The sequence below is a fragment of the Temnothorax nylanderi genome, unplaced genomic scaffold (assembly GCF_030848795.1).
Source record: "Temnothorax nylanderi isolate EJ_2023f unplaced genomic scaffold, tnyl_v1.0 TNYL_tig0099_pilon, whole genome shotgun sequence".
Lineage (NCBI taxonomy): Eukaryota > Metazoa > Arthropoda > Insecta > Hymenoptera > Formicidae > Temnothorax > Temnothorax nylanderi.
In genome coordinates, this window is record NW_027249161.1 from 334,381 (window position 1) to 346,383 (window position 12,003).

Below are 12,003 nucleotides of genomic sequence, written 5' to 3' on the forward strand. Positions count from 1 at the left end.
CTCCGGTCGGTTTCAACGGTTTCAACGGCATGGGAAACGATAGCTATGGACGAACGAAGGCGCAGGATCCGTCTTGCGAAATTAAATGTAAAACCTGTAAAACGGCAACCTGATGTAAAATGCAATAAAATTCTGACGTTCAAATTCAATGAACGAAACGGTAGGGTTATTAAGGTAGATGCGGCTCGGCCTCGCCGATTACGCACATGCACCTACGTTAGAGATAAGAGAAGTAATCTGCGCTTTTGAAGAAAAATAAATGTAAATAAAAAATAAATGTAAATAGTATATGGTAGCTTTTGAATAAAAGATAGTTGGTACGCGCATCGTATTTTTCTTTTATTCCTGTAATATACGGGGTGGGAGAAAAGTATGGAAACCCTGAAAAATCTCGAAAACTATAAGTTTTACAGAAAAATGTTTCAGACAAAAGTTGTTTGGTTTCGAGGGGGCCATAAGATGGTATCATTGGTTTGACCTTGGATGGTCGTTTAAAGCTCACGTAAACGACACCTTTAATTTCTTAAATGGAAACCCCTATTTTTCAATGCATATTCTTGTAGCTAATCTCGAGAGCTTTTCAAAACACTATAATAAAGTATTTTTTCATTAAGAACTTTTGGAATTATGAGGCTTGAAAGTTCTAGTATTTTGACATAAAATACAAAATATCTTGTAAAACATTAAGTTTTCGGTAATGTTACCTTAATACTTTTATGCACAGAATAATGAGACGAATCAATTGGTATGAAAAAAAGGCACAGTTCCTTTAAGAAAAAATATGTAATTTGCAACACGCATCTGCATACTTTTTCTTAAAAGCAACTATGTCTTTTTTTCATACCAATTGATTCGTCTCATTATTCTGTGCATAAAAGTATTAAGGTAACATTACCGAAAACTTAATGTTTTACAAGATATTTTGTATTTTATGTCAAAATACTAGAACTTTCAAGCCTCATAATTCCAAAAGTTCTTAATGAAAAAATACTTTATTATAGTGTTTTGAAAAGCTCTCGAGATTCGCTACAAGAATATGCATTGAAAATAGGGGTTTCCATTTAAGAAATTAAAGGTGTCGTTTACGTGAGCTTTAAACGACCATCCAAGGTCAAACCAATGGTACCATCTTATGGCCCCCTCGAAACCAAACAACTTTTGTGTGAAACATTTTTCTGTAAAACTTATAGTTTTCGAGATTTTGCAGGGTTTCCATACTTTTCTCCCACCCTGTATATAGCTTTGCGTCCTTAAATATGCTTTTGTGTGTCTCATTTTTTCATAACCGTAAGAATCGAGCGAAGATTTATGTTGATTTTCTTAGTTCTTTGTCATAACAGATTAATTATTATTGCTCTCTTTTCTTTATACTCTCTGCAATATACAGAGTGTCCCAGGTTTTTCCGTACTAGCAGTATGTTCTATGAGTAGAAATAAGAAAAAAATGTTATATAAATATAGGTCCCAAAATGCTTTATTAGTTTATAGCAAAAATACGACATGTATAAGAAACAATTTCACTTAAGTTTGCATTTCAAAGTGCCGGCCGCTCATTTCAATACAAGCTATACATCTATGTAATATTGAATTTAATATTGAATCCTAGGAATTTGAATCCATCAAGTGTAATTGCAAATAAACATTGATAAAGATTGTTGATTTAACTGCACTCTTCTGTTAGAGAATCATTGATAAACGGAAGCCCTCGCATTCCCTGCATATAAACCATACACAAAATAAATATCCGTGTATTCTTCATTTGTAAAAACTCGCGGCATTTTGGGATAATGTTCTACAAGGTACTGCTCTCGTTACGTAATATTCATACAAGTTTTTATGATCACCTTTAATCATTTTAATCATTTCAAATAGTAAGCATGCAGACTAGAAGAAACAGATAAGATAAACATAATCGAACGGCGTGTGGCGTGTCACACCTATGGCAAAACCGTTATTATTTTTTCAATATTTGAACTTTTTCTATAACTTTCCAATAAAGCATTTTGAGACCTATTTTTATATAACATTTTTTTTCTTATTTCTCTCTGCTCATAGAACATACTTACTATTAAAGTTTTGTATAGAAAAATCTGATGGGACACCCTATACGTATGTTACGTTCTGCTTGTTAATCTCTTTAATTTTACTGCTTTCTTTTCGAGGAAATCTGCGATGATCGTCAGAGATACAATATATATATTAGTAGGGTGAATCGGACTCTAACTATAGCTAAAGTGGAAAACTTTTGACAGATCAATGTGGGAAAAAATCTACGTATCTTGTGGAGTGGTTGCTTCCGTTTTGTCTGAGGTTATCGTGCTCTCAATTTTATCCAAATACATTAGCTGAAACAAAATTATATATAACATTAATGCGCAAAATATTTTTTTATAAATTTTGTTATAATTATTATAATTATTACCTCTTGGCAATTATGAGGAAGAATAAGAATAAACGTACGTAAGATCCCAGGTAGCAAGCACTCGTCATTTTCACCACTATCGTATTTTTCTTAGAGTGCAGAGATTTTAATAAACCTGATATTGATTTTTTCTTTGCAAAGTGTCAAAATTTTAATAATTTTTCAAGAATTAAGATTTATCAATGTAAATTAATAGTAAAGTAACATAGAATCTATTTCTTATTTTTTAATTATATTTAATTCGATTTTAATTTAATTAAGCTTTCTTACAAGCTTTCTTTACGAGGGGAAACCCTTATAGGTTCCCGGGGAGAGACCAGGGGGTATGTTGGATTCCTACTAACCCCCCTACTAACCTTCCAGCTAACCCCCTCCCCGCTAAGTGGATCGAATTAAGGAAGTAGATGGACATCGAGCCAAAAATAAAAGTTTTAATTGAACAATTTTACCTATCTCGAATGTGTCGTAGAGTACTTCCAATGCCACTGAAAGGAAATATAGATTTATGAGTAATATAGATGCTGTAAGTGTGCCAATTCCAAAATTTCTGTGATAAATGAGATTCGTGAAGTAGAAGTCGTCCACTTGTGTTCGCTGTATTCCGAACAGAAATGATAAAAACATACAAAGAGAACCAAAGAATTAGGGATCACACAATAGATAAGGATAAATAAATTTTTTATACGGAATACAACGGAAACGAGTGGACGACTTCTACTTCAAGAAGCTTATTTATCACAGAAATTTGGGAATTGACATACTTACAGCATCTATATTACTCAGTAATCTATATTTCCTACATTGGGAGTACTGTACAACACATTCAAGGGTAAAATTGTTAAATTAAAACTTTTATTTTGGGCTCGATGACCACCTATTTCCTCAATTCGATCCACTATGCCCCGGGTGGCCTACCTCGGGCGTATGGGGGGCATATCGGGAACTGGCGTTTGCATTACTTCTGGTGTGCCTCCAGGCTTTCTTACAAGCTAATGCTTCATGACAAATATTAAAAAAGTTTTGAAAAAAGACGGTTTGTTATTAGAGTTATAATAAAGAAAAAGTTATTTCAAAAAATTTGTAACAATTGACGCAGAAAAGGATATACGACAGTGATAAAGAACATCTCGTACAGTAAAGTTTACGAATTATGGGGAAAAATTTAATACACATAGAGTCGATATTTTAATTAAACGTAAGTTTTCTTAAATAAAATGATCGATTTATGAATAGCAGTAAAAAATCAAAATACCGTAACAACGGGGTCTTCAAAGTTAATTAATCGAAAGTCTGGAACGAAAGTAAGGAGAAACGCGCAATAGACAATCGCAAGAATCCATTCGCATATAGTGCTCGCGACGTGCCAGCCCCAACCACCATCCGCCGGTAGCCATTTCTTGTAATCGTTACCTGTGTAACATATAAATTTGTATTTTGATTACTTGAAACTCTGAAAAATATCTAAACTACCTTAGTTTAACTCTTTACATTTTATTTAATGATGAAGTTAAAAGTTCTTATACAAATGCATTTTTGCGCTCGTGCATAACGTTCGAATATTTAACATGTACTTATTTTCTATGTGAATAACTGAGGAACTGTGTTTTAAAAGAGTATGTTATGCAGATTATAACTACATAAGTTATATACTATAAAATTCACAATTTTTTAATAACACATTTACATACCTTGAAATTCAGACATTGAGATATAGCCAGGAACGATCGTAGCGATTGTCAGTATCATCGTGAGACCCGAGAGAATTGCGCGCAGATAAACAACAATTATTCCGTTCATGGCTGGTACCATCTTGTAGCTTAGATATGTCTAAAAAAATTATGATTATTTTATAATAATATATAAAATTATTTCCTTTATATTAAAGTCACAAGTCAGAGCTTATCTGCTCTTTCAAAGTATTATATTATCAAGTCTGCAAAAAGCGGAAATGATAATATATGTGTAATAAGCCAGAGAGTAGGACCCATCTAAACAAATCAGAAATAAAAAGAACATAGAAAGACTCAAACCAAAGAATAAAATAATGAGATAAAAATTAAAAAATTATATAGGAAATGTAAAAAGATCTCCGAGTGTCGAATGTTAAGAGCCTATAACTGAAAGAAAGTCACTTTGACATTGTTTTAAGATTAAATGTTCAATCGGCTTTGCGCCAGGGAGAATGACTGCAATATCGTCAGTAAATTAACGTTGTCACTAGCATCGAAACGTCCGCGATAAGACGCAACGATTCACATTACGGTGTACCTGAAGACAGAAATAGAGAGTGCCGGCAGAGAAGCAAGTCATCGCTCCCACCATGTGAGCGGCGATTACGCGGGCTTCTTGAAAATTGGCGAGTATATCGAGACCGAAGCAAGCGAGGATACCGCAGCATGTTGTCGCCATGATAAGTCTTTTGTCTACGAGATCGCGGCCCCTCTCTGTCTGCCATCGCAGTACTTGTCGATGCCTGATGTAAACGCAGCATCCGACTGTGTGAAAGGTGTAGATTGTTTTTTTTTATTGGTTCCCCAAGCAAAACTTCTCTGAAGTTACTTTTATTTCTCCTTTTCCGTCCATTTACTATGCTATGTTTGTTATATTATTTATCTTATTTATTGACTTTATCACTAAACGCATTTAAGTTATTCTTAGGTTTTAGGCTTTGTATTATTTAAATACTTTTTTTATTTCTTTTATACATATATTGATATATAAGTAATTTATTTATTTATTTTTTTCTCCGACATTTTTATTTACATAACTGTTTTAAGGTGATTTGGATTCTTTTACTAAAGTATGAGATAAAATTTAATTTTTAGTCTGTAAAATTTTTTGAATTACGTTTACATACGTAAAAGAGCCGCGATGTTCAGGCATTGCGCGAATATGCAGGATTCTGGTGACAATGTGCCGGTCTCCGATATATAAGGGAATCCAGGCACCACATGGTCCCATTGCACCGATATGGTGTATCTGAAACATGAGCCGTTCGTAAACTATAAACTCGGGTGGTGCGAGCGAGTATATAAAACGCTTGTATCAGGTTTCCTTGACTTTCTCGACTGCTCGCAAAGCACTTTTATGATCGTTAAATAATTCTGCAATGCGCATTTGCTATTTGAACAGATAGGTTGAGTTTCTAAATTCATTGCCAGCGCTGAAAATAGTATACGTTACGTGTACTAAAGATTTTCAGCGCTGGCAATGAATTTAGAAACTCAGCCATATTAAAAAAAAACAGTGCAAACTGTAAAATGATTTTTATTTTATTTCGACTCAATCGACTTATGTACACATATTTATAATTTATTTATTTTAGGAAGACATAGATATTAAAGTATAAGTTCAATTTAATCTTTGAAACCCTTTGAATAATGTGTTATATAAGTAAAAGTATGATGTTTAGGCACTAGATAAATATAAAGATTTTTGTCTTCAAATATATATACCTTAATGCTAATCGTTTACGTCTTATATTTATTTTTGAATAAGCAAATTCTTCTCACTCCGTTGTCAAGATTCTGAGAATAAATTAAAGTATTTTTGTTGACTTTTTTGCCAGCGAAATTGCTCATTGTCGATAATGGCCAATGTAGTTTTAGTTTAGTACAATTATGAATTCTGTATAGGTACCTATAGTTTATAGGCATTTAACAATCCATTTTGAGAAGAAATAATTGATTGAGCGTATTAAGAGGACATTAAACATTAAGACTTGTTAAGAAAGTAAAAGACTATAATATTCTACATTTTTATTTACATAAAAAAATATATTTGTTGTGCTTTTTGTAATTCGATTTACTTCATCGTTAAAGAATTGCGGACTTACGTAATGACGAATGTCACCGGGATTAAAATGAACAGACTTAATGGTAGTACATGCAATTTTCCATATGCCATCCTCGTTTGGTCGTCCTCAGCGCTGCAAGATACGATTGCATGATTCGATTATGGTACGGTATGATTCGATGCGTTCTATACCCGCTGTTAGATACATTCCTCATCGGATTGATTAAAACCAATGACGATACGATAACTCAGTGTGATCGATGGATTAAGTGGTGAGAAGGATGATGAAGAGACGCGAGTGATTGGACTGATTGAAAGAGGGATTGAAGTGACACAGGGCTGAGTTCATAAAGGATCCAATCAAGATGACCTAGAGGACCTCAGGCAGGACCCTTCGCGTGATTTATAACGTTTGTTCCACGACGTTGAGGATAAAAAATTATATCCTCCAATTATATCGAAGTGCTAATGAATCATACACGACGATATATCCGTCGAATACGGGAAGAATAAGTATAAACAGATTTTATAAATAAATCTCATTTTTTTATAACTAATTCTATAGAATTATTATAAGAGGTATCGAAAGTTTGTTATATTGAATCGTCCATATCGGTGAAACATTGAAACAATTGTTCGATTAAGCTTTTAGCATAAAACTCGCTGTGCTAAGTTTCGTCAAAACAAGAAATTGAATTTATTTTAAGAGCACTAAGAAGGAAATTCATGGAAAAAAGTACGATCACGTGAAAACACGCATAAATAAACACTAATGTAAAAAAGAATACCAGGACTTACCTTGAAGATTTCGCGTAAATTTTTTCCTAAGAATATACCGTCACGATTCATGTCACGAGGGCATTTGATCGTGAGGCGTCTTGTAGCGACTGTCCGTTCCTGTGCTACGTCTTATCGTTCGCACCGTACCAATCTCCACGCATACTATTGCATGCTAATTAACATGAGACGCAAGATAATATATGATATATATGAGCTCGCGCAACACTTAATTTATTTTTCAATATATTTTTACAAGTATTCTTTGACAAATAGAAAACAACGAATAATGTTTAGTGTTAAAATTAGAAAGAGATGATAATTCGGACGAAATTAGTTTAATTACAAACTTATTTCAAAGACCCCTTAAATTAGTTATTCTTTGATTAAGCGTGAAGTATCTATTTTTATTTTTATTTTAATTTATAAAAGGAGAATATAGAATTATTGATCGGTCGGTGATTCAGAGACATAATTCTTTGATCGTAATTCAATTACTAAATTAAACGTAACGAACCGCGTGCGACGTAATACACGCCTCGTTTAGAACTAGTAGGCGGACTAGGAATTCGTAATTAACGCAACGCTCGATATCACGTTCATTAGATTGGTAATAGGATCGTTCGGTCGTGCTGTTTCTAATTTGACCCAATTTCAGACTTGCGTCCATTACCGTGTACTACGGCGGTTGCATGCCGATAAAACATCTATTTAAAATTAGGAGACTTTTCGTAAAGGAACGTAGAAAATCTGTAATTAGGATGTGAAAGAATAAAATATGACACTTATACAAGAGTTACATATTTGAATCACATTTTTATATCAATAACATTACGACAATACAATATGTTCCGCAATTTTTCAATGTTAATCTTGTCACTAGGATACACGTAACGATTCGCTTTTCACTATGGACAAATTTGATAATAATTAATTTTGCTGGGCGATTACTCTGTATTTATACAGATATGGCTTTTTTTTGTTGTAAACCGAATTCTCAAAAAACTTAGCAATATTCTTGACTTAGCAATTTACATATCGAAACTATAGAAGGAAAAATATAATAATATTATTCTTACTTTTAATCTCTTAATTAACTTTTTTCATTACACTGTTTCTTGAATATTTTTAAAATAGGTTTCCTATGGCAGCAGTTTTATTGGCAGTAGTTTGAGAGGAAAAGACATTTATATAATCCAAATTGGATATAAAATTTCTTATTCGGCGAATATTTTACGCTTTTGAACGGCGTCAATTTTTTATGTTATTAATTTTTATGTTAATTAAATGAATAATTCTAAGAAAATGCACATTTCATAAACAAGCGTGTCTTAAATATCCATTATTTTTATTACTTAAACGAGTTCGCTTTTCTCAATCAAATAATTAATAACCGTGAATATTTACGAAATTTATACTTTGATGTCTCATCTTTATTGTTTAATTAATATAACCAATCTTTCCGTCCATATATTCGGTAAAGTTATGGTATTATTATCTCAACAAAAGACATAATTTATTCTTTTCGCATATTAATCAGTGAAAGACGCGATTTTTATATCATAATGATCTATATGCCAATGATTGTATACATTTAAACTTGTGTAAGTGTATACACATGGCATCAATATCGAGTATTTACATACACATTAATATAAATAGTTTGATAAATAAATAGATGCGCATTATTATATCTGGAGTCGATCGTCGCATCTCGTTGTGGGGACCGAGTCCCAAAAGAGAGAGAACGTCGTGAACAATATATACGTATATATCTTGTATTTATACTTTTACGACGCATTTGTCTTAAACGCGATTGGACTAGTTTCCAAATCTTAAACTAGCGTGTCTACGTACAAGCGTTCATACATTTGCACAGTCAGTTCTTAGTTATTCTTACAATCGTAGCCAAAGTTATACATATTTTGATCGTTTATAAAAATGGACAGTTAAGCTCTATAATAAAATTCCTGATAAAATATATTGAATTTCTTATCATTTTTTATTAGACTTTATTGAACAAATCGATAAATTATAATTAGTTAGAAGCAATTCTCAAAGAAATATAGATATGGAAAAATATGTAAAAAATTCAAAATCAAATTCAGATCAAAATTGTTGGATTAAAATAAAAATTGTCAAATTAAAAAATATCAAATTTTCAAATTCTAAATCAGTTATTCATATTGATTTAGAAGGCCAATATCATGTCCACTACGATTGTATTTTCAGCTGCCTTATCAGTCGATAACAAACATTGTAAATCGTAATATTTGTACCAAGATTCTGAGCTTACCATTTCATTCGTGTAACTAGTAGACTTTCTATTCATCGAAGGCATAATGCCATTGACAAGTTAACTTAGTAAGAATGACAGATTATTTTTTTATCTCGAACAACGAAGTAACAGGAAGTTTAAAGAAAAATACGCCGACGCGAATCGAGGTTGTTTTCTTGTGGACGGAGCGTTTCCGTGGTTCCTCTCGTCGAAAGCCGACGTTATTGTCCTTAATTGCATCGCGAATCAAATGATCCGTATTACGTTTTTAGCGAACTGTTTCATACAAATTAGCATATCATTGCCATTTAACTAATATAACTTCTATAAATACTTAAATAGATAATGGATGAACAACCGAGTATAACTCTAATAACTTACAATTAAATATTAATAGATTACATATACATATATATGGCCGGAATAACTCAGTCAATATTTTGTATCTCGCTGATCTTTCTTTAACTTTCCATAATATTTCTCTCTGATTATTCTAAATTTTAAATAGAGGGTGTACGTGTCTAATAACAAATTGCGGTTAAAAAATTTGACGTTCAATAAATTTATAATTCTGTTTCAATTTCATCCTCGATTTTATCTTTCTTGAACGCCAGAACATCGAGCTATTTTCTAAACACCCGACATTTATAAAAATTTAACGCATTGAAAATGGAATTTCCTTCAACCTTATACTTGGCAATGCATCTTACAAGGTACATTTTTGTTCCGTGTTGTTTATAATTATAATGTTTTGTATTTATAGTTAAAATGTGTTGTTGAATTTTTAAGATCCGTGTAAATTATATGATCGTTTTTTTATTTCATAATCGTATTAATTTCAGTTTCATATTGTACTTAAGAAAAATTATATTAACAATATGCTAAAAGTTTCGTATTTTGTATATTGCTCTATTATATATTTTTACATTCTTTATTCATACACACACACATATATAGTTACTTTCTCAATCTGCCAAGTTTAGGGTTAATGACGTTCCATTATCCGTCCATAATGCTCAGAGAGAATTATGTACTAGCTTCGTCAATTACGGTGATCATTCTGGTGTTAGCGTTGGGTGGTACATTGGTGAAACGCCATTTCGATTTGGCTTCTTCCTCATTAATTGCCGATTGCGCGCCACTGGTCTGACCGCAATTGGATTGACTTGTCTTGGATCGTCCCAGGGACCACCTGCGCCCACGGCGATCCATAATAATCGGCATCTCAGCAATCAAGTTGTTCTCGAATTCCGAGAGCATAAGATAATTTTCGACCTTGTTGCACGAAGTTATGCAATCGCCTATATAATCGAAGTCCTCCAGCAAATTGTCGGGTAAATCCATGTCGGCGATACCTTCTTCCGAGATGCACGTGAGCTCCGGTTTATCTGTTCCTAAAGCGTCTATCCCTTCACCTAGGACAATAGACAACAGCTGTATCGAGTACTCTATGCATTATACTCTGTAATATCATTGCTAAAGTGCAACATTTATTTTGCACTTTACAATATGCCTCGTATATATAAATGGAATTAAAAATTTCAATTTGTCCATTCGAAAGATTGAATATATATGAGTAGTAAGAAAGAGTCAGGTGTAAAATGAGCATAGTTATTTTTTTATTTAAGCTATTAGTAATATGTAGTAAAATCGAAGGTAACAGTGTTACGATTAAAAAAAAGTTGAGATCACTTAGGATTTATAAAACGTAGGATTTATATTATGAACAATGATATAATATTATCTAATGAGGATTTTTCTATATGCTCTCTCTCTCTCTCTCTCTTACTCATTATAAAATTTGTAAAAAACACAAAAGAGAAAAATATACCTTGTGCTGGAACAATGTCGGTCCCCAAAACGAGTGCCGCAGCCGTTGCTCCGGCCGCTCCAGCAGCGGCTACATGAGGTCCCTCATTCTTGTGCTCCTGATTGAACGACAATCTTCGCCGTTGAGGACAGTTATCTGAGGAACATGTGTGTTTTGTACCATTAGCTCTGGTGTGTTTGTGTCTCGATAAATTTCTTCTATGCAAATCGATGAAGAAGAGCGTAAAACTGCCGACCAGAACACACGTCGAGCTGAAGTAGTAGCCAGCTTTACCGCCGCAACCGACATTTATGTATCCTGCAAAATACGTTCGCTGTATAATACTTGAGTCACGTTTCAAGATGCTCATTAAAGGGTAGAGTTGAATATATGTTTCCGAATACTTCGAAGCTTTATTTTTCGAAAATTTCGTTGCAATTGAAATATTTCAACAATAGTGATCGAAGAAGACAAATATAAATTGCTTGTAGAACATAGTTGTTGGGACACAAATATTGCTATGATAGATTTGTTTTATTACCCGATATTGGTACTCCGATTGCAATTGGTATCGCTTGGGAGCATTGGACGAAACCCCACGTTCTGGCAAAGTTCCGCGCTCTCACTCTTTCGTACGTATACATCTTTAGGCTGTAATGATAGCCGCCACAGAAAATGCCTACAGGAAAATCAGTGTTCTTTTATTGCTCGTAACCTGGTCTCAAAGTCCCTTATTGCGGGAGATAGAGAAGATATGAGGAAGCAAAAAGACGGATTACTCGTGCTACTAGATCGCCGTTATTTTTTTTGTTATGGTAACTTTGAGATCGAAGCTCTCAATCGATGCTCAATCATCGATTTTTCCTAAATTTTGTTATCACGGAAAAAAGACGACATATGTAGTAAATCTTTTGGAATTAC

The 12,003-nt window shown here is 33.2% G+C and overlaps 2 protein-coding genes across 3 annotated transcripts in view; both read right to left on the reverse strand.

The window, feature by feature from the left end:
- Positions 1-308: 308 nt before the first annotated feature.
- Positions 309-7,105, reverse strand: LOC139775484 (DNA damage-regulated autophagy modulator protein 2-like). Its single transcript, XM_071711512.1, has 7 exons — positions 7,016-7,105; positions 6,258-6,350; positions 5,280-5,401; positions 4,691-4,917; positions 4,111-4,249; positions 3,675-3,832; positions 309-2,345 (listed from the first exon to the last, which is right to left on the reverse strand). The coding sequence occupies exons 2-7, from the start codon at positions 6,326-6,328 to the stop codon at positions 2,271-2,273; spliced, it is 792 nt and encodes a 263-aa protein (XP_071567613.1). The 5' UTR covers positions 6,329-6,350; positions 7,016-7,105; the 3' UTR covers positions 309-2,270.
- Positions 7,106-7,790: 685 nt separating this feature from the next.
- Positions 7,791-12,003, reverse strand: part of LOC139775480 (uncharacterized) — a 78,815-nt gene continuing 74,602 nt past the window's right edge. For both annotated transcript variants that reach the window (XM_071711509.1, XM_071711508.1), the window contains exons 6-8: positions 11,624-11,761; positions 11,104-11,400; positions 7,791-10,687 (exon numbers count right to left, since the gene is read on the reverse strand). In XM_071711509.1, coding sequence (XP_071567610.1) covers positions 10,299-10,687; positions 11,104-11,400; positions 11,624-11,761 — 824 coding nt within the window. In that variant the 3' untranslated portion in view covers positions 7,791-10,298. The remainder of the gene's footprint in view (positions 10,688-11,103; positions 11,401-11,623; positions 11,762-12,003) is intronic.

Excerpts from the sequence above, each read along its gene's own strand:
- LOC139775484 (XM_071711512.1), bottom strand. The coding sequence starts at position 6,328 with ATGGCATATGGAAAATTGCATGTACTACCATTAAGTCTGTTCATTTTA. Across the intron at positions 5,402-6,257 it reads CCGGTGACATTCGTCATTAC|ATACACCATATCGGTGCAAT; the intron begins GTAAGTCCGCAA and ends CTCATGTTTCAG. Across the intron at positions 4,918-5,279 it reads GAACATCGCGGCTCTTTTAC|TCGGATGCTGCGTTTACATC; the intron begins GTATGTAAACGT and ends CCTTTCACACAG.